The sequence below is a fragment of the Culex quinquefasciatus genome, chromosome 2 (assembly GCF_015732765.1).
Source record: "Culex quinquefasciatus strain JHB chromosome 2, VPISU_Cqui_1.0_pri_paternal, whole genome shotgun sequence".
Lineage (NCBI taxonomy): Eukaryota > Metazoa > Arthropoda > Insecta > Diptera > Culicidae > Culex > Culex quinquefasciatus.
The window spans coordinates 13,625,632-13,648,632 of NC_051862.1; the positions used below are offsets into that span (position 1 = coordinate 13,625,632).

The window sequence follows — 23,001 nt, forward strand, 5'->3', positions numbered from 1 at the left end:
AATGAGCTGTCAAGCAGGACCTTTTCTGTCAAGAAGAACCGCGAGGTTTATTTTTCAAAATTAATCTAAAAATTCATTTTAAACTCTTTGTTGTTACAAAGGGTCATTGTTCTCAGAAAAATAAGCTTTATCGCTGTAAACAAGAATATCAGCAATCTAACTAAGCTTCATTTTAGGACCCGATTGATTCCACAACTGATTCTTTTGAAATTATGAAGTTCTTAGAGGCTGCGACCATGGCTTGGAAAATGGATCGGCGTCATCATTCCATTTTTGAAAATAACCTATATCTTATTCATAACAGAAATTTCAAAAAATTCAAAGTGTTCAGAAAGTGCGTTTTTTTTTTCAAATTACGGTTCGTAATATTAAAATAAAAAAAAAAAAAATGAAAAAAAATGATAATGTTTTGCATTTTAAAAACTTTACAGTAATTTTTAGTAACGCTTCCGCTTAGTAAGCGGTAGATCGGGGTTCAAATCCCGGCTCGGACCAACATAACTGCTGATTGTTTCTCTTCTGGTTTTGATTGCTTAGTAAAGGGAAGGTAGTGTATCGTCACAACACCTCAGGAAGGCGACCTATGGAATGTTAACGTTAACATGTTAACTTAACATGTTAACATTAAGTTGAGAATTAAATTGCCACTGAATCCGCTTTGTAAATGCCGGCCCGATACTCTTCAAGGGTATTCCCCTCAGGAACTGGGAAAGATTTACTTTTATTTTTCACCAGATTTTCGAGAAAATTTAACAATGAACGAGAAACTAATAACCATATTTTTAATTAGAAAAGAAAAACTAAAGTGCCTAAGCCAAACATTTTGGATTAGTTTTGTAAAAAACGTTAGCATTTCGGCTTGAATCTAATTGTTTTTATTTTTTTTAGGTATCACAACTCGAGGAACGCAACCGCCGCAGCATCCACAAATCCAAGCCATACTTCGAGGAGAAGCAACTGTGCCAGGAGCAGCTCGAAGCCCAAAAGAGTCGAATCCAGCAGCTGGAAGATCAGATCGCCTCCGCCAAGACCGCCTACGGAACCGCCCTCCGAAACCTGGAACAAATCAGCGAGGAAATCCACAAACAACGGGGCGACTTGAGTATGGCCGCTCCGTCGGGACCTCGGGAACCCGGCGTGGGTGCCGAACTGGCCAACTTACCCCCGATGGCCACAGCAGCGGCTGCGTCGTCCTCCTCGACGTCGTCGAAGCTGGCCTCGCCCGTCTACAGCAGCAATATGCCGGACATATCGAGCGAGCTGGACAAGTGCGAGATCCACTCGGTGGGAAGTACGTCTCTGGCCACGAGTTCCGCCGTCAGCGAAAAGGACCCCACGGAGGACGACGACTACATGCACGACACCGACCTGAACCTGGAGCTGCTCCGGCAGAAGGTGAAAACGTTGGCCGTGCGACCGGTCGAGGGTGGCGACGGCCAACAGCAGGAGCAGGAAATCTGGGAACACGAACTCGCGGCCACCGTCGACAAGCTGGACCACCTGATGATGCTGCGCGAGTGCTCGCTCACCGGTACGCCCACCAGCGGCAGCTTGCCGGTCACGCCCAAGCACCACTCGCAGCTGTCGTCGCCCGTGATGGCCGAAAAGCAAAAGATTAAAATGTTCAAAAAGCTGGACCCGCTGCCGCTGGCCAACGTCTCGATGTACGCGCTTCCAACCTATCTCAACAGCAGCAGCAGCAACGGCGGTGGCGGCCAGCAATCCCTTCAGCAGTACGCGCAGCAAACGCCCCAGAACGATCTGGTCACGCCATGTAACGAGCCGATGATGGCGCCCACGTCGGTCGCCGTCGGCGGATTCAAGAGCAAACGGAAGATGTCCATGTAAAATTAAGGTTTTCCCTGTTTAGTGCATAAGCAAATCGACTGACAAACACTTCACCCTCCCTACCCGGATGCCCAAATTCCCCCGTTATGATGGCCAGGCTTTCTTTGCGTTCGATTTATTTTCTACGTTTTACTAGGAATAACGAAATTGTCGCGGAGTTTCAGAAAACCGCGAGAAGGACTCTCCTTTCGGAGACTCAGATTTAGTTTAATGCTGGCCAGATATTCGACAGAGAAAGCTTTGGTCGCCGACTGCTTCCTTTTGTGCATTTGTTTTGTGTTTTACATTTTACGGGTATTTTGTTACTTGATTGTTTGTTTCCTCTGTTTGTTAATAATAAAGTGTTTCAATCATAATTTGCTGGCTTTTTAATTCGATTCTTTGTAGAAAATAACAAAACACACAGAAATACTAAATGTTACCTTGAAAGCAACAAACACAAAACACTTTGTTAAGTACAAACTCGAAATGTATACTCAATTGAAAATATGTAAAATTGATGAAAACTAAAAAGAAGCTAATTTTTAATGTCACTAGCAAACCACGCAAGAGGCGAGCAAAGCAAATCTGGATTAAACAATAGTGGAAGTACCCAACACAACACATCAAGGAAATGCTGTTTTCACGCTAAAAGCACCACAAAACACACACACACGTGCGGTTACTATCTATTATTGATCAAAGCTTTATTACATCTTAACAAATTGAGTGAGCATGTGTGTGTGTGGAAGAAAAAAGTTGTAAAAGCTCGAATGTTGCCGTTTAATGGCAACTTAGAAAAAGGAAGTTAAAATATTCTGTTTGAATTTGATTGAGTTTAAACAAAACTTTGGAGAGCGAAGCAAACAGAGTACAGAATAGATGTTTTATTGTATATAAAAGTAAGAAAGTAACAAGTGAGACGATTTAAGATGGTTTAAATTGAAAACAAACTTTAATAGCATTAGAAGGTAGTGAAGCGAAATATTCAGTAAAACAAAATAAATATAAAGATTAAAATATATATAAAAAGTTTAGAATCTAACTAACACGTGTATTGCTCGATCTGCAACGTAACAGTAACAAAATAAAACTATTCAAACAACAATAAACGTGTAGAAGGTCGGCTATCGAATGTAAGATTGATGAGAAATACAAATTTAATAGAATAATAATATTCGAACTTGGATTTTATTCGTTTGAAAGAAACTTCGGCAGAAGGGAAGCTGGGACAAGCACAGGGCGGGCACCTCGGGAAAACCCACTTTTCAATTGAAGATACTTCTTTTGATCTGCTCGTTACTCATTCAAGAAGTGCGGTTTCAAGAAGTGTCATATAATACAATGTTTAGAAATCATTTCAAAACAAGCCCAACAAAACTTTATTCATCGTTCTGTTTTCTGACGGATTTTGTTTTTTGCTCAGAATTGAAAAACAGATGGAAAAGCAATTACAATGATAATTTAAAGCAACTACAAAAGTACAACTACCGGGAACCGTGGTGTAGGGGTAAGCGTGGTTGCCTCTCACCCAGTCGGCTTGGGTTCGATCCCAGACGGTCCCGGTGGCATTTTTCGAGACGAGATTTATCTGACCGAGCCTTCCGTCGGATGGGGAAGTAAATGTTGGCCCCGGTCTAACCTACAGGGTTAGATCGATAACTCAGTCCAGGTGTAGGAGTCGTCTCCATGGGTCCTGCCTCGGTGGAGTCGCTGGTAGGCAGTTGGACTCACAATCCAAAGGTCGTCAGTTCGAATCCCGGGGTGGATGGGAAGCTTAGGTATAAAAAGAGGTTTGCAATTGCCTCAACAATCAAGCCTTTGGACACCTAGTTTCGAGTAGGAATCTGCTGTAGAGCGAATAATTTGAATTATTTTTGACAAAAGTACAATTATTAAAGTATTGAAACATTTAAAATTCAAGAAATCAGAAATTAGGAAGTTCGAAAATACTAAATTTGCATTTTTTAATTTCCTAATTAGGCCGTTGCAAATAATTTCCAAAGTTTTTGTCACCCGGTTTGAAAAATCGGAGGGCAAAAATTTTTTGTTAGTTCAATTAACTGAAAACCAGTTAAAATGCATTTTCTTGCGTTTATAATCATATTTAGCGTCCAAAAATGGGACATGGGACAATTCTGCGTAGAACGGCAGTGAACTCCTTTGAAAACGTTATAAATTTTCATGAAATACCAATGTACAGTCCGACAAAAAGTTTTTTTTTGCAAAAAAAAAATCGTCGATACCACGACATTTTGAAAACTAATGATTCGAAAGTAACTGAAAAAATGTTAGGTACGTTGTTCATTTGATACAGACTACCTACTGTGATTCCATGTATTGAATAAGGATCAGAATAAGGATCAGAATAAGGAAGGGAATCAGAATCAGAATGCGGATTAATATAAATGAAAAAATGTGGATTTATTTCTTGTTTTAAAAGAAAGACAATTATTTATTTAAAATAAAATAACAATTTTTTATTTTCTAATTCTAAGATAAAGTTATTTATATCAAAAAGAAAACCATTTACATGTTTTATCCTAGAAAGTAACTCCTCACCTACATTAATACCTGATTTTAACCATATATCTGCCAAATTACAATTATCTGCCAAACTACAATTATAATTGTCTGTATTAGGCGAGGGAGTGACATTTTTAATTTTTCTACAAATTATTTAAATCAATATAATCCAAAGGAGAAATATCGCAGTAGTCGTGGCGTGCGGGCGCGTTTATTTTTCGATCCGTCACGTTTTTTCAAAAACTTCTCGTTGTTTAATTTTCTTTTTAATTTCGACTAAAATGCCTTAGTAGATTTTTTTGTAAAGCTATGGAACAAAAATGGCTTCCACAGTGAAAGTTTGTCAAGTAGCGTTAACGTCTTTATCAAAAGGAATTAAACATGTCCTTAAACTTACAAGTTTTATAAACTGAATATGATAAATGACAAACTGGGTAAAGATGAAAGAAAATTTAACTTTCATCAAAAGGAGGTAAAAGTTTATTGTATGATTGTCTAAAAAAATCTTTATTTTTATCTAAGAATCTAGCACGATTGGTTTTTGGTGGTGCAGGGGGTGGGGGAAAAAAAATACTATTTTTTCAATGTTTAACCACATGATCACAGAAAGGAAAGTAATTATTAATTAAGACCATTGCAAATATTTTCAAAGTTAATGTAGCCCACCCTTTCAAAATTTGTTAGAAAAATCAGGGAAAATTAAAAAAAATCAAAATTATGAAAAAAGTCTTACCAACTGATAACAAATTTAAAATAGAAATTATCAACAGAAAGACTTAACAGATTCCTGGAAAAAATCAGAATTTATTTATAATCAGAATCTGATGTGTGGCCAAATGGCCAATTGGAACCTGTTCTAAAATTCATAATCATAAAAAATAATACCAAAATGTAAACGATGTCTTAAAGAATGTGAGTATTGTTAAAAAAGAACAGGAACGACTGCTTGTGTTGGTAAATTTAAATTAAAGTTTAGATTTAAATATAAAATAATTAGACACACCACTAGGAAACGTCCAAGCTCACCATGGTACAGCAAGGAAGAAGCATGGATTCTATAAATTTTTGAATCTTGGAATTTTTTAAATTTAGGTATCTTAAAATTTAGAAAGTAACGATATTTTTTATTTTTGTTCAATGAAAAGTTTCTTCCGTGCTTCGTACTTAGCTTATAGAATCTTAAAAATCTCCAAACCATTTTTTTGCAACATGGCTTAGTTCTTCACAAACCTGTGACAGAAGAACAACGAAAACAAATAATGAGTTCGTCGTCTTGGTTTTTTATGTGTATTTTCAAATGTTTTGAAAGTCATAATTTTTCACAAATACGGTCTAGGCTCAATTATCCGAATCTGTGTACATATCAGACTTCGGATAATCGAATCAAGATTTTTATTTATTTGCTTAGACCATAGCTAATAGATGGGGGATAATAAGAGGAAAGGAAAAAATATGTCTGAACTTCGCTTCGCTAGGAGACGGTGATTTTAGCGGATTGCAGACTGGATTTCGCCATGTGATGTGATGATTGGCTAAGCCCAAGTTGCCTAGGAAATGATAATTGGGAATAGAACCAACTCCACCTGAACCAGGCTCGAAAGGAAAAAATATATCTGAAATAGGTAAAAACAGATATTTGAAAACTTTCGAAATTGAGAAAAAAGTGAAAATCTGGACAAAAATTGAAAATTTCGGGAATCCCAAATTAAAAATTTGGTAGCCATCCTGAAGCTAGAAGAAAAAATATAAATTTTGGAACAAAATTTTTTTTTTCAAAATTTTTATGTGTCAGCAAATTTAGAAAAAACAAACGTGGTGTTGAAGCATTTTTTGCTACTCAATATTTTCAGAATCCCAAAATATGGCATGAATAAGATACATGAAAAAAATTTCATTGGTCTTATTGAAATTGAACAAATTTCCAATAATGAAATTTTAGTCTCATTTAAGTAATTTACAAAAAAAAAAAAATCAGTAAAAATCAAATGCACTCGGTTTTCAGTTTAAGTACGGTAGGCTTGTTTTGGTATGGTGCTGCCATCTATGTTTTGCAATCAGTTTCACAAAAGTACCACCAGAGGGATCTAGCAAATAAACAATGCGAACATGGCGACAATTTTATGAAATACCCCTGTCCGTACCCCATTTTATTATATTTTCATGAAAGTACCATCCGTCTCCATCAAATGAGTACTAAAATGTTGCATGTAAATTATGATTTTTTAAAACGTCTTTCTATTAAAGATTTGTGATATTACAAAAACAAAAACGCTAATTACAAGAAGGCACATGAAATTGCATTTCATTAAATTAGTTTTACAAAATATTCGAAGTGCGCCGTCTTTTCGGGCACCATCAACACATGTGTTTTCAAAGATTGCTTATCCGTTTACACTTTTTACACATCTCTACCGACTGCTACTGCTACTTCAGACTTAGGGCACTATATCACATCTATGCGCACTTTTTCTTTTGCACTGGTAAAAGCTTAACAAAAAAAAAAAAAAAAACAGATATGAGTCTCTTCTCCTACTTATAAATAAAAACGAAAATCATCTAACGAGGCACATTGAATTATTTTCCTCTACGGATTCGAGCACCGAACAAGAGTCTGTCGTCCCTGTAATTCTCCATTTTTTGAGCATCAACTTCACACCGTCAATGCTACTTTCCTACCGCTTCCAGATTGCTAGAGAGAAAGTGCTCCATCGAGGCTCGGAACTGCTCGAGCAGTCCGCCCACCACCATCCGGTAAATGTCCAGCGTGGCGTCGGTGGCACGCGGCTTGAGGTCACTCTGGCGGCGCAGGTTGGCAAAGTACTCGACAAAGTCCTGCGGCCGTTCGGGCCACTTGTAGTCCATCTGGAACGTGGCCCGGAAGCGACACCCGTACCGCTTGATGAGGATTCCGGCCAGGCCGAGGTAATCGCGGTTGTACCGGATCTCGAGTTGTTCCAGCTGCGCGAATAGCTGGTCCACGTCGATGCGTTCGTCGCTGTAATTGCGCAGGGCGGCGCAAATCTCCTTTTGGCGTTGCACGAAGAACGCGTCGATTTGGGTTTGCATGGCGGTGCGGAACGATTCGGCGGGCTTGGGACGGGGTTCCGTAGGTGGGGGTGGTGCGGGTGCGGTGGGACTGACCAGGTCGATCACGGCCGTTGGTGGCGGGGGAGGTGGAACCTTGAGCCGTGGTAACGGAGGAGGCGCCGAAGATCTTCTTAGCTGGCATAGCGTAGGGTGTCGCTTCATGGGGACGACCTTGGGTCGGATGGCACGCTGCGGTGGTTTCGGAGGCTTTGGGATGGGTAACGAGTTCAGGATGTGGTAACCTTGGCGCAGTTGCTGCTCGCGTGGGCCTTTGAGCATCGCTTCGTACTGCCAAAGGGGCGAGTCTTTGGAGAAGTCTAGTGGCTTCTGGTCGTCGTACAGATTGTGCAGCACTGAGGAGCCAAACCCGAACTGGACCGGCAGGTACGTCACGGTTCGGGGTCGTTCCGAGGGTGGGGGTGGATCTCGACGGGGTAGAATTTTGACGTAGCCACGTGGCGGTTGATGGGGTGATGAGTGAGGGATCGAAGGATCTACTGAGGGTTTCTTTGGTAGCTTTTCCACAACTGTTTGAGGTGGATAGGATGGCACATGAACAGGGCGTCGACCACTGCTGCTGTTCGTTGCTGGTAACTGCTGAACCGATGACTCGCGGACAATGAAGTGAGATTTCGTAGGGGGTGCAAAGGCGGAGTTTCTGGAAGGGAGAAGAAAGCGAAAGAAGATCAATTAGTTTTAAAATCAATATTTTTTTACACGTGAATCAATAAATTTTGCGGTTGATAAACCTACGTTCGACTTAAACAGCTGATTCAAAATGATTTATGATGATGAAATTGTTATTTGTGAAAGACAATTAAAAATTATCCTTCTTTTCACAGCTAATCTAAAATGCTATGAAACATTTATTGTTTTTGGAAATTGCTATACGTATAAGCGACCGTGGATCAAAATCGTAATTTTCAGGAAAAGGCAAAGTTGTTCATAAAGCAAATTAAATTATGAGTTAGGTTTTAGAAATCATTTATTCTTTGGATGGGTAGATTTTTGGGGTACGATTCCGGAGGAATAAAACACGGTGAAGTTCATTAAAAACTACGAAAAACTTTCTCTATTTCCGATCACTATTTACTACGTTGATCTTCATGCTTCGCGATCCTCTTTGCAACTTATTTCCTTCTTGCTCGCTTGCGCGCGAACTCTTCGTCGCGCCGTTGTTTTCGGCTGTCAAAGTTGGCAGCGCCGGTCTGTCAGCGCCGGCAGTGGTGGGGTTTGCGCAAATCCGATTGAAAACTGCGTCATTGGCCGAACAAGCCACTATTTTTTTTGCAGATTGAAGCAGCCTATTTTTTTGGCGACACTGCAAGTGGTCTAGATTGCAAATTGGGTCCTAAAATGAAGCTTGGATTGCTGATATTATTGTTTACAGCGATAAAGCTTATTTTTATGAGTACAATGACCCTTTGTACGATCACAAAGAGTTTAAAATGGATTTTTAAATCAATTTGGAAAAATTAGCCTAGCGGTCCTTCTTGATAGAAAAGTTCCTACTTGACAGCTCGTTCCAAGGGGACCATAGTTGATCCATCGAAAAAATGTTGTCTTGTCAATATTTTTTTTTGCATTAAAATGAAAAAAGTGATCAGAAATGGTTTTTAATCGTGTTTTTTACCGTTGTACAAACAAATTGACATAGGGCTTTAGTACCCAATTGGGGACAAAATTGAATTTCCTAAAAATTGTAAAGTTTTGCAGTTTTGGTGTCTTCAGAAGAGCGTCAGTCTTCAGCGTACACATGGAGCAAACCAAAATGTCACTTCACTGCTAGCATGTGACTGTAAGCCTACTGTGTCCGTTCAACCCGTTCAACCACTGCCGCCTGACTCGTGCCGGTCGGCTGCTGGAGAATGAGAGACGTGAAAAAATGAGCTACACTCACTCAATTCGTGTCGTATGACTGACTCGTAAAATCCTCTCTAAACACTATTTTGACTATTTTTAAACAATTGAATGGTTCTAGACTGTGTAAAACACTTAAAACAACCATAACTTATATTCAAAATTACATTTCCACGCATAAATACCAACTTTTTGTGTAAAAACTTGTTTCTTTATGTGTGTGCGTGCAACGTCGAATGAGCGTTGGTCGACTACTGCCTCGCATTGCAGCTTCTCAGTGAGCTAGGGCACTCACGACTGAGTCGGGTTTGTTTATGTCATGGTTTTGCGGTTCAGTGAATGGATCTGAAAAAATCGTGATTGCGTCGCCGATTTTCGCGTCAGGACCCCAGATATTTTCAGCTCTGGTTGTTGCAAATGTGAAGGGGCATTTTTTGACTTTCACGAACATTTTAGTTTTCCAGTAAGGCCGTTGCAAATATTTTTCAAAGTTTATGTCACCCCCCGAATGGTTCGAAAAATCAGGGGACAAAATTTTTTTTTAAACATCAAAATTTCAATGGAAATAGAAGTTTAATCACCTGAGAACAATCTTAAATGCCCTTTTCTGCATTGATAATCATATTTAGCATATTTGAGCTCGTTTAGAAATATTTTGAACTTTTATGGATTTACAATGTACAGCACCATGTGTAATATGCATTTTTAAACTCTTTTTTCATTCAAATGTTTCAAAAAATTTCAAAAAATATTTGCAGCGGCCTAATCATATTTAGTTTATCTTTATTTCTGATAGTATTTGGCTTAGTTTTCCACCTTTTTATGTTTTTATAGTACTTTATAGTAACTTTTAGATTTTTTTTTTTTTGCGTTTTCACATTTTTTACTATAGAATTATATCATTATCATAAAAGATGCTAAGAGGCATGTTCTGGTACATTGAAAAAAACTGCATACTTATTTATTCATATAATTTTGGAAAAGTTAATAAAAACACAGTAAAAATTTAGCCCTAACAATAGGCGTCATCCATAAAGTATGTCACGCAAAAATCGGCCAAAATTAACACGCCCTCCCCCCTATGTCACACAAGGTTGAACCCCCCCTCAAAAAGTACGTCACATTTTGCCTGACCCCCCCCCCCTTGTTTACGATGGGATTTTTTATATTTTTAAACTCTCATAATTTCGGTGTTTTTAGCAATTTTAATATGAAAAAAAAGTTAAATTAATCTAATTATTCATTTTTTAGAATAAACATAGCGATATAAAAAAACAGTTTTGTATCTTTTAAAATGAGGAGACCTGGTATAACATTCGAGTATTAAATAATCTTGAAAACTGTTTTTCACAGCTTTGTATCTAATAAGTTCAAACCATTTATAGCAGTTTTCTTATGAACCCTGTTTTCAAAAGCATTTAATTTTATCAAGCAAGAATTTGCAAATTATTGAAGTTCCAGCTGAAAAAATGTGACTATATAATAAATTATAATGTGATACGTCATCACGGGTGACATTGGGTCTAAAGGGTGAGTTTGGGTCATACAACAATTCAGAAATTTGTATGACCCGATCTCACCCCCCAGACCCAATGTCGCCCATTTTGACGATGCTTCTAAATATTAGTAAGCAAATAATTTTAGAAAAGAGGATTTAATTTAATTGTGTACATTGCAAATTAATATTATGCAATCATAAAAAAACCTAGCGTGACGTCACAATCTCGCAAACCCATTTTTTTTGGTTTGTAGCCAAAACTGTTTGAACAATTGCATTGACGAACAGATGATGGTGAAATGGAAAATATTCACCAAATTTAAGCCAATTTAAAAGATTTATTGCTAGTTGTCAAATGACTTGCTTTTTGAATCTATACGATTTCTCTTCTTCTCAAATTCTAAAATAGTCGTGATAGGCATTAAACTCATATTTGGGATTTGGGTACGCCCATCGAAACAAGTCCCTGAATGCAAATATTGTTTGACGATTATCGTCTGTTTTGCAAAATGCTTGATTGCAAAAAAAACAAATCGAATTGTTTCCAGCTTTTCCCCAACCACGTGCACCACCCGTTCAATGGAGACGCACCATACTTTAACGCTTCCCATCCTCCATAACAACTAATTACACTCACCTCGACCTACTCCCAATCATCTGGTCTCCTGTGGTCAGCCCAACGGGTCGCCTCGCCGGCACACCGTTCGTCACACTCCTATAACTGCGGGACATCCTGCGCGGATCGTTCGGCATCAATCGGGAGTACGGCCTCGTCGTTCGCACCTCCTTCAAATTTCGCAACTGACTTGCGATCCTCGGCTGCTGCGGCTGACTATGTTGCAAGTGATGTTGGACCATCGACGCCGGGTGTTTTGGATTCTGTGGCGGTGGGGGGATGTGGACTGAAATGACTGGGTTGTCCTTTTGTACCAATTTTGATTCGTTGTACACGAGTTGGGTGTCCACGAGGGTAAAGTTGAACACGACTTCCGGTTCCTGTGCTGCGGCCGAGGTCATCGTCGCCGTCGCAGTCGGAGGAAAGAGAAATTTTTGGCTTTGAGGTTTGGGTTGGGGCTCACAGATTCTGAGGTCAGTCTTCTTCTTGAGGGGGTCGCTGGGTTCACCGCCGCCGTTGAGCAGCTTGCAGTCGATGACCAGCTCGTTGCGTTCGTCCTCGTCCTCGAGGTCGTCACGGTCGAAGAATCCGCCATCGCTGGACTCCTTCTCGATGTTGTCGTAGTAGATCTTGGACGGTGGTTGCTCCAGCAGGGACTGCGCCTTCGGAACCAGGACTTCCGGTTCCGGCTCCGAAGACGGGTACTCTCCGATCACGTCGATGTACTCCTCTTCCTGCTCCTCGTCCTCGAGCCGTTTGAAGCTTTCCTCGTGGCTGAAAACCGGCCGGAACCGACCCAGCTCCAGCTGCTGGCCCCGGACCGCGGCCAACGGTTGGGTATCGATGTTGTTCCGCATGTTGAAGTAGTGGTGATCTGCACAAAGAGAAAACAGAGAAAAGAAAACCGCCGTTATCACCACAAGCTTATCAAAGAAAGACAGTTTCGCTGAAGTCAGGGCCCTCACCATCCTGTCGGGAGCGTGCCAGGGCAGAAAGTGGCCGGCCCCGGGCGTGCGGCCGCACCTTTTATAGGCTTCGCTTATCTGTGCGCGGCGGGGCCACAAATTCTATGCAAACATATCCCCCCCAATCTGCCCGACCGGGCCATTCTGCGCTGCCTGATAACAAATCGAGCCATTAAATCAGCCCTCGTTTGTTAGCACGAGTAAGCTTACGGCGCTGGCGGATTGATGGGTAGTAAAGTCCAGGAGTTAGGATGACCCGCCGTGGGGAAAGGGGGACTTACTATTGATTGTTAAACATTTAACTTTTGAAAGGAATCACCGGAAACATTTTTAATATTCTAGCCTTATTGGTCTTGATTGCTGGTGACCAGATAAAGTTGATGTTCATTCTATTTTTATTATTGTTAAATACATTTCAAAGAAACATTTCTAAAATATTAGGATAATGTAAAAATCTGGAGTTTTTTTTGAAAAGGTCCAATAAACCAAATTTTCAGTTTTTTTCTTTTTGGGTGATACCCCTGACTCAAGGCGGTTTCAAAAGCACCCAAAAAGCAAAAACTGGAAATCTGGTTTATTGGACCCTTCAAAAAAAAAAAAAAAAGCTCCAGAAATGTACACGGAAAAACTGGCCGTAAAACAAATTCAACAATCGACGATTTTCATCATTTTTTGTGGTTTTAACGAAATTTTAGCAAACTTTAGAATTTTTAAAATGATTTCAAATCAAGTCTCAATATGTCCTTAAGGTGTAACCAGATCTTTTTTTTTAAATAGGTATAAGTATAAGAAACTTTTATTCGAAAGCATCAATCAAAATAAAAACAGTAGGTTATGAAAAGTTGACACTCAAAAGTTTTTCATTTCTTCCTGACATTTTCAAAACCAAAAATCAAGCTAAACAATGGGCTAATGTGGATTTGTGAACTAGCAGTCTACCCTGCTCACGTTAAATGTAAACATTCACTGAAGTGAGCAAGATAGACTGTTTGTTTACAAATCCACATTGTTGGAGCTTTCGGAGGCTTAATTTTTGGTTAATTTGAAAATTAACGACAAAAAAAGCTTGAAACCATTCAATAATGACGTAACGTTCTAAGATACTTTTTATTGCGAAAAAAATTGTTTTTTTTTTTTTAAATTTTGACAAAAAAGAAACGATGCATTTGTTTTTTGACTCATTAAACAAAGCCTGGTATTCCTGGAGTTTGTTTTAAAAGGTCCAATAAACAAAATTTTAATTGTTTGCATTTGGGGTGTTTTTGAATGCACTTGCTTTGTTTTAAAAAAAAACACCCAAAAGCAAAACGCAAAAAAAAAAACAAATGAAAAATTTGTATATTGGACTTGTTTTTAAACTCCAACATCGTCCTTTACGTTGTTTATGATTACTTTCCAAGAAATGTAAATTAGTTCTTCCTTAAAAATTGAAATTGTTATTTGTTGTTTTATTGGTTAAGGTAATTGTTTTTTTTTGTTGGAATAACTGTTTCAATCAACTATGATTATGTTCACATAACATTTAATATTTTTAAATGTATTTTAAGTAACTTAAACATATTTTAAACATTATTAAAATTGTTAAGCTCAACTAGACCTTGAAGCTAAAAAAAAATGGTCCTCGTTTCGATTGAAAAATAAAAAAATTAAAAATAGTTTATGGAACAAATGAACAGTTCTCTCAGATTTCGGCCATTCGATTTTTTTTTGTATTTTTCAATCCGACTGAAACTTTTTTGGTGCCTTTGGTATGCCCAAAGAAGCCATTTTGCATCATTAGTTTGTCTGTAAAATTTTCCATGCAAATTTGGCAGCTGGCCATACAAAAATGATGTATGAAAATTCAAAAACCTGTTTCTTTTGAAGGATTTTTTTGATCGATTTGGTGTCTTCGGCAAAGTTGTAGGTATGGATATGGACTACACTGAAAAAAAATGATGCACGGTAAATTTTTTTTGATGATTTTTTATTTAACTTTTTGTCACTAAAACTTGATTTGCCAAAAAACACTATTTTTATTTATTTTTTCATTTTTTGATATGTTTTAGAGGACATCAAATGCCAACTTTTCAGAAATTTTCAGGATGTGCAAAAAATCTTTGACCGAGTTTTTAAGAGAATTTTTTAATCAATTCAGATTTTTTCAAAAAATCGAAATATTGGTCGCAAAAATGTTTCAACTTCATTTTTCGATGTAAAATCAAAGTTGCAATCAAAAAGTACTGTAGTGAAATTTTGATAAAGTGCACCGTTTTCAAGTCTAGGCCATTTTTAGGTAACTTTTTTCAAAATAGTCGCAGTTTTTCATTTTTTAAAATTAGTGCACATGTTTGCCCACTTTTGAAAAAAATATTTTTTGAAAGCTGAGAAAATTCTCTATATTTTGCTTTTTCGAACATTGTTGTTACGACCCTCAGTTGTTGAGATATTGCCATGCAAAGGATAAAAAACTTGAAAATTGATGTATTCTAAGTATCACCCAAACAACCCACCGTTTTCTAATGTTGATATCTCAGCAACTAATGGTCCGATTTACAATGTTTCAATATGAAACATTCGTGAAATTTTCCGATCTTTTCGAAAAAAATATTTTAAAATTTTTAAACCAAGACTAACATTAAAAAAAAATATTTGGCCCTTTTGAAATGTTAGTCTTAATTTAAATTTTTTGAAAATACCAGATCGATCAGAAATTTCTTTCTAAAGATACAGAATTTTGAATTTTCATATATCGTTTTTGTATGGACAGCTGCCAAATTTGTATGGAAAATTATATGGACAAACTAATGATGCAAAATGGCTTCTTTGGGCATACCAAAGGCACCAAAAAAGTTTCAGTCGGATTAAAAAATACAAAAATTATAATTAAAAAAATACCGATTTCGTAGAGAATTGCTCAAATGGCAAATGAAGAATCAGAATAAAACCAGTTTTGCATCGAGTTTCAAATATTTCTGAGAAACACCCTTTAGATGGTTTCAAGCTAAACCTAACTTTTTTAACATTTATTTTTTAACTCAAGTTTTTTATATAATAACAAAATCATGAAGAAATTTTTTTTTTCGTTTTATTTTATTTTTTTATGTTATACATCAAATCTAAGTTCTTCGACCCCATTTTACTCAAATTTGAATTTCATCACCGCCGTTTTGGCCGCCATCTTGGATGTAAACATTCTAAATCACTTGAGCCTTGTTTGGCAGTCATACATAAGCTCGACAATCAAAAATAAGAAAACAAAAAATAATAATATTTTTTTGTGATTCGATTATCCGAAGTAAATTTTTACGAGTCTGGACTGTACATTCTTTCAAAATATTATTAAATTTCCAATCACAATCCGCGATTTTTCAGCTCAAAGTAAAACTTCCACGTTTTTAGCCAATTCGTCGTTTGCCGGGTCAAAAACCAAAATATTACGAAACAAGTATTTAAAAGTTCAACTTTATGACACCTATTTGAGTGCTGGAAAGAAGAACTTTATTTTGGGTAAAAAAGTCGACCATTTCGTAGTTCATGAAAGACATATTAAATTGCTCAGCAGGATGTGAGCACTCAAGATTCTATCAGCAGTTACACAAATTAATTTGTTTAAAACATGACAATATTTTTTTTATGGAAAAAGTCATTCCTCAATTCTGTTTAAAAAGTAATGAACAAACAAAGTATAAAATATTTTGTTTAATGTTTCTTGTTAATTTTGTGCAAATTCGAATTTTAATGAAATAGTGTTGTTATTTGTAGAAAGATGGCGGGATAAAGAAGTGTGTACATATTTTGTTTTTTACTTGTTTTCTATTCATGTAATTAATCACTGCATTTTTGTTACTCTTTATATTTTAGATTGGTTTCGAAAAACAATTTAGAAGAAAAATTAAGTTAGTCTAATTGATCAAAAACGGGATGGCACTGTATAAAGATTCGTTAAAAACACAGAATGTAGTTACAAATTTAAATAAGTGTTTTGATTTACTTAACAAACTGATTAGTGTTCAGTTTATTTTTAGCCAAAAGATTACAAAGGTAAATATTCGCTTTGCGATAAATCCCAAACTTCAGTCACACGAATTTCCCCAGTCACCCTGCGTTCGGCCTTAAGTCCCACAAAAATTTATATATATGATAATGTGATAAGATAACTCGGCGCGATGACTGGTGGTTGGCCTCATCCTCTGGCTGTGTCACTATCCTTGTTTCTACTTTAGGAGGATCTGAGACAGCGACTCTGAAACACCTCTCAAATAGTAGCAGCAGCGGCGGCAGAAGTAGCAAATTGCGTTCCTTGCACCCGAGACCAGCACAATGATCAATGATCTGAATCAGCACAAAATTAGCTAAAAAATGTCTGGTAGCAAAATAAAAATTTGCAACCAAGGAAACCAACCAAGGAAGTTGTTGTCTTCTTTTTTCATAATTGACAAACACTTACGGACCCAATCCTGCAACAATCTGATTGAAAAAATAAGCAAATTTTGTTTTAAATCGCTACGTAGACAGTACTTTAGGGGGATGAATAAAAAATTATATCGATATCTGTAACAAAAAGTTAATGTGATTTTTTTTAATTAAAAATTAATTTCCAGTTGTTCTCCCATCACAATTGTGTGCGAAAATTGTTTGTGGAATGTGCGAAAGATAAAGTCATCTCGTCGTCGCGGTCTTCTTCGCGCGAGCTTAGTCAGTCACGGGTGGACTTAATTTGTCACTTGGTCTGCCCGTGTCCCACCACACACAGGTACGGTAAGATTGCATTGGGAGGAATTTGCAATTTGTTTTTTTTTTTCGCTTGTGTAACACAATGGCAAATGTTTTGCTATGGCAGCATCTCTTGAGTATTGCCTTCGATATGATAATTTGCTTGTGATAAGGACTACGCCTGCTATTTGTAATGGTCGTCACATTGTCTGATTCAGCTCTTTAAACTCTGTAAAAGAGACGGAAATTCTAAAGAATTAATGCAATTTTATTGCCCTGTTGCTGACTCAAGTTTATATTGGGAAGACACACCGCACACAACGTTGCTTAATCCACGTGTGTTTTATGATTGATTACAGTTGGGTCAAAATTTCAAGTCATTAACACAATCAGGGAAAACGTATTACCGATATCTAAGTCATTGTGATTTACAGTTACTACAGCCCAGGCTTGAACGTTGATTTATTGCCTAAATAAATATTTATGAAGTGTTTGAAATAAAGTCATTAGTGTAAGAGTAATTAGCATTGTGTTTGCAACTTAATAGTGATTAATTTTTTACTGATCGCTAGTAAATGTTTCAGTTTTACGATTCAAATAAAAAAAAATAAAAAAATGCTTGAAAAGCCCGAAAGAAATTAATTTTCATTTGTTCAAGTTCCTAATTATTACTATAATCAAACTAATCCATCTAAATTGCGCTAATTTTCATGAATGATAAAAAGTGCATCTTAATTATTTGACTGAACACAGATAAAAACCATCATCTACTGATGAACTTTAGGTCATTCTACAAAGTAGATTTGATGAGTAGAATCTAAAAAAATAAATGTTAAAGCAATTAATAATATCAATAGTTTAACGAATACTTCTGCTGAAATATAACTTACGGTTTTTTTTTTGATAAATTGTTGACAAAAAATATGTAATTTTATGAAAATCTCGAACTTTTAAAAAATTAAAGATTATGTTTCTATTTCTTGCGTTGAAATCAAAAGTTAGTTATAACGATTGTACGTTTTTTCGTAGTGTCACAAACTTTAGTAAGAAAAAGCTTGCAGGGTGGCCACCCAAATAGTTTAGAAAAATCTCGAATTAAAAAATGAGATTTTTTCTGCGTTAAAATTTAATGTTAGTTACAACAGTTGTGGACTCTTTCGCAATCTCACTTACTAAGGAAAACAAATTTTGCAGGGTGGACACTCAAATAGTTTTATAAAAATCTCGAACTTTCAAAATATCTGAAAGATTTTTTTTTTGTAATTTCGAAGCCTACAATCTACAACAAATTCTTTTTGAAAAAGAGATAAACGTTACATTTTCTAAAAAAAACTAACTTAATCCACCTATGTGGTTGGAGCCATCCTCACAACAATGGCTGTACACAAGTTTCATCTATTTTTTTATATCCGGCTTCCAAAAAGTACATCGATGTCACTTAAGTGGCCATATCTCGAGACAGGGTTGTCAGATCTTCCAATGTTTTGGGCTCGATTGAAAGGTTTTTTGATAACCTAACCAACGATGGGTCGGATGGTGGATCCGGACGTAGTTTACATACATTTAAGTGAGTTCCGGCTTCAGAAAAGAACATAAATGTCAATAAGTGGCCATACCTCGAGACAGGGTTGCCAGATCTTCAATGTTTTGGACTCGTTGGAGAGGTATTTTGATAACCTAACCAACAATAGGTCGGATGGTGGATCCGGACATAGTTTACAAACATTTAAGTGAGATCCGGCTTCAAAAAAGTATATCAATATCACTTAAGTGGCCATATCTCGAGACAGGGTTGCCAGATCTTCAATGTTTTAGACTCGTTGGAAAGGTATTTTGATAACCTAACCAATGATGGGTCGGATGATGGACCCGGACATAGTTAACATACAGTTAAGTGAGATCCAAATATATGAGAAAACACATTTTTATACATAACTTTTGAACTACTTATCGAAACTTCAATCTGTATAAAACTCGATCTATGGGACCCTAAACCAAGTCAAATGCAACAAGTTCGGGTCAAATCGGTTCAGCCAGTGTCGAGCAACATGAGCTAGTTTGTTGGTCACATACATACATACACACACACATACACACACACATACACACAGTCATTTGTTCAGTTTTCGATTCTGAGTCGATAGGTATACATGAAGGTGGGTCTACGACGTTTTTATACGAAGTTCATTTTTAGAGCAGGATTATAGCCTTACCTCAGTGAGGAAGGCAAAATGCATAAAAAAATATTCAATAGCAAATTGTGACTTAACATTTTTCTGAAAATATAATATTGACTGATTGTAAATTAGTTTTAAACAATAAAAAAGTATAAAAATCAATTTCAAAAATTAAAAGCATGAAAGTGCACGATTTTATTTGACACAACACACATTTTCGCTAACTTTTCACATAGTGTTATCTCCCGAAAAGTCAATGTATAATTTCGGGTCAAGTAGAAAAAAATAACTGAAAACATCAAAGAGTTGATAAAAGAAATTCAAGAAAAAATAAATAAAATTTGATCAATTTTGAATTTGATACCTGAAATTAAAGTTCAAAAAGACGCCTGATAACATTCTAAACTTAACCCTCTAACGCCAATTTTTATCGAGAATATCTATTTTCCCATGTTCAGGAGGTCATTTTGAGCAACCTTTGTTCTACGAAAAACTTTATATCTCTTGTTTTATATTTTTCTTGTTTCATTTTCTTGTTTTGTTTATATTTGTTTTTTGTAATACTTGGCTTAAACTACAATAACCTATAATTACCTTTTGTCTTTTAAGTTTCCTCATGTTTTTACAGCCACTTTTTAAATTTTGTGCTTTTTCCATTGTAGAAAAATGCACCGAGGGACAAATGCAAAAAATACTTTTTGCACATAAAATAAGGAAAATGATGGTAAGGACAAATCCAAAGTTGAACTAGAAAAAAATATTTTTTTAAAAACAATAACAAAGTCAGACAAAACAAGTCAAAATCCAATCCCTTAAATTTTCCTAAATTTTAACAGCTCGTCTTTCCAAAACTGTTTGAAAATGTTTTTTTCGAAGTTTTGGATCGAAGCTTGTCTTGAGGCGGGATTGGGTTGGGTAGTCCACAAACGACGTGGAAACTTGTCTGAAAATTCTAGTTTCCTCCTTCCCGGACAGACGCTAATAACAAAATTCATGCCATTTCAATAACAAATATCCATTTTTGCATAAGAGTTTAATAACAGTTTATGTTATCATAACAAAATTTGATATTAGTTGAAAGCAAACAAAAACTTTCAAATAGCGTATTTTGGTATGGAAGAATACCTCCAACTGTTATTGGAATGATCGGATTAGCTGTTAAAATAACAAAAAAGAAAATAACAATGATTTGTTCGAAGAAACAAAAATGTTATTAGTCTGTCATTACAATGACAATCCAATAACAAAAGAATCATAACGACGAATAACAAATCTTGTTAAAAATAACAAAAAAAATATTTGTTTAGTATTTTCAAATATCAAACAATGTTTTTCCCAAGCTATTTCCGTCTGCTCGGGTTCTCGCTTTGGACGATTTGACGTTACCTTTTCAAGTAGTGCTATGTCACACGCAAAATCGTTTACGCACCTCAAAATGTTTTGAATTAAAATATAATCTCACAAATTTTAAACAAATTTTATCATAATAATTAAATATAATTATTGGAATATTCTGAAAGAAAATTCCAGTATATCAAATTCAGGGTTTAAAAACAAATGTTCGGTTTTCGGTTTGAAAAAAAAAAAAGATCTAATGTTTCCGATTTGTTCAACTTGATAAGCCACCCTGAACCTTGAAGCAGGAACTTGATTTCGAAAGAGTTGGAATTTTTTCCATTTTACTTTCCTGTAGGGGAAGGTGGGGCAAGACGACCATATGGGGCAAGAGGAACAATCGCTCGTACGGCCGTAATTTTTACAATTTTTATTATTTCCAGTATGAGGAATTGTTGCTAGCAGTGCAATTAGTCGATTCTACTACCACATAACCGCCAAAATAACGTAAACGCCACGGGGCATAAGATTGATGAAGTTTTTTTTTAAAAACCTTTGTTTTCTTATAATATTTGGAAAGTACAAAATAAGGGTTAGGGTTCGTTTTAAGGCTCATTTTATCAAAATGCAATTTTTCCTAGATCAGTAGTGCTCCAACCAATGATTTGCACCTATTAGAAAGTATGATTTGACTTTTGGTTATTTTTGTTGAGAGCCTTTAAAAAATCTTATTCAGGTGGGGCAAGTGTACCATATGGATTTTTAGTATGAAAAAAATACGAATTGCTGCAACAACATATTTTATTGGGAAATAAATAAAAAAAAGTTCTTAAAAACTGATAAACAATTGTTAAAAAAAATTATACACAAAATTAACTGATACTATGAAAATTTACTATTTATCACCAAAGTAATTATTTTTTTCGTAAAAACGATCAAATTTTTAATAAAATATTATTATTTAACCTAAAATTGAAAGAAACGTTTCAAATACATTCTAATCTGATGTTTCAAAGTGATAGCAGTTCACTTGTTAGCAAATGTTTTTTCATGCATTGTTCCTCTTGCCCCAACGGGTTGTTCGTCTTGCCCCACTAGTTGAGTAGAACGGATGGAAAATCAAAAATTTTAAAATCAATTTATAACATTGAAAAACAGGATTTTTTCAAAATTTGTTCTATTAAAGTCTTAGTCAAGACCTGAAATAAGATGATTATGAAAAAATCCGACAGATGTTTTAACGTTTTAATGGGTTTTAACGAGCATTTCCTTAGCTTGTTACACTTGCCCCACTTTCCCCTATTTGGTCAAAGAAAATGTTTTCTTAATTTTTTTAACTAATGATTGAGGACAACTGCTCTGGTGTGTAATGCAGTTTACAACACATTTTTCAATAAAATGTTGTTTTCATGCTTTTTATTATGTTTGCCCCCTTTATCATTGGTCAGAGTCGAGGGACAAAATCAAACAAATATTTGCAACTACTTAATTATATTTTTTTTTGTTTTGATTATATGTAATTATTATGACTATATATATTTTTTATTTATATAAAACTTTGTCCATCGACTGGAAATTTGGTTTATTGGACTTAAAAAAACTCCAGTCATTTATTTACAAAGAAGCCATTCATACAAGCCTCTATAACATTTAGGTGAGATCCATACAGAATTGTTTCGAAAATATTTTTTGGCTTCATCCATAAAGTATGTCACGCACAAATCGGCCAAAATTAACCCCCCCTCCCCTTTATGTCACACTTTGTCACACAGCCGAGCTTCCGTGGCCGTGAGGTTACGGGTTTCGCCTTGTAAGCGGAAGGTGATGGGTTCGATTCCTGTCTGGCTCGGCAAAGTCAGATCCCTTAAAAGAGTAAATATGCTCACTGGGAATACTGACCGGTAGGGGATGGGTTTCGACTAGCGGCGTGCTGGGTTTCCAATCCAGAGGTCGTGAGTTCGATTCTCGTACCGGGATGATGAAGTTGAACCCCCCCTCAAAAAGTACGTCACATTTGTTTACGATGGGATTTTTTATAGTTTTTATATCTTTCAACTCTCATAATTTTGGTATTTTTGCCAATTTTAACATGAAAAAAATTTGTCTAATTATTCATTTTTTAGAATAAACCCTACGAAACAAAAAACAGTTTTGTATCTTTTAAAAAATAGAAGACCTGGTATAACATTCAAGTATTAAAAAATCTTGAAAACTGTCTTTCACAGCTTTGTATCTAATAAGTTCAAACCATTTATAGCAGTTTTCTTATGAACACCCTGCTTTCGAAGCATTTATTTTTATCAAGCAAGAATTTGCAAAATATTGAAGTTTCAGCTGCAAAAAAATGTGACTATATAATAAATTATAATGTGATACCGTCATCAGGGGTGACATTGGGTCTGGGGGTGAGTTTTG

General features: G+C 36.2%; 2 protein-coding genes across 7 annotated transcripts in view; one reads left to right on the forward strand and one right to left on the reverse strand.

Moving 5' to 3' along the window:
• The window catches only part of LOC6032315 (SH3 domain-binding protein 5 homolog), a 68,259-nt gene extending 65,255 nt beyond the window's left edge, over positions 1-3,004 (forward strand). For all 3 annotated transcript variants that reach the window (XM_038254006.1, XM_038254005.1, XM_038254007.1), the window contains one exon: positions 889-3,004. In XM_038254006.1, the coding sequence (XP_038109934.1) occupies positions 889-1,848 (960 nt within the window). In that variant the 3' untranslated portion in view covers positions 1,849-3,004. The remainder of the gene's footprint in view (positions 1-888) is intronic.
• A 3,624-nt stretch (positions 3,005-6,628) lies between these two features.
• The window catches only part of LOC6032314 (pollen-specific leucine-rich repeat extensin-like protein 1), a 61,868-nt gene continuing 45,495 nt past the window's right edge, over positions 6,629-23,001 (reverse strand). For 3 of the 4 annotated variants that reach the window (XM_038251890.1, XM_038251891.1, XM_038251889.1), the window contains exons 3-4: positions 11,436-12,288; positions 6,629-8,098 (exon numbers count right to left, since the gene is read on the reverse strand). In XM_038251890.1, coding sequence (XP_038107818.1) covers positions 7,018-8,098; positions 11,436-12,288 — 1,934 coding nt within the window. In that variant the 3' untranslated portion in view covers positions 6,629-7,017. Of the gene's footprint in view, positions 8,099-11,435; positions 12,289-12,379; positions 12,465-23,001 lie in introns of those variants that run through there. The other variant, XM_038251892.1, reaches the window with a different exon arrangement.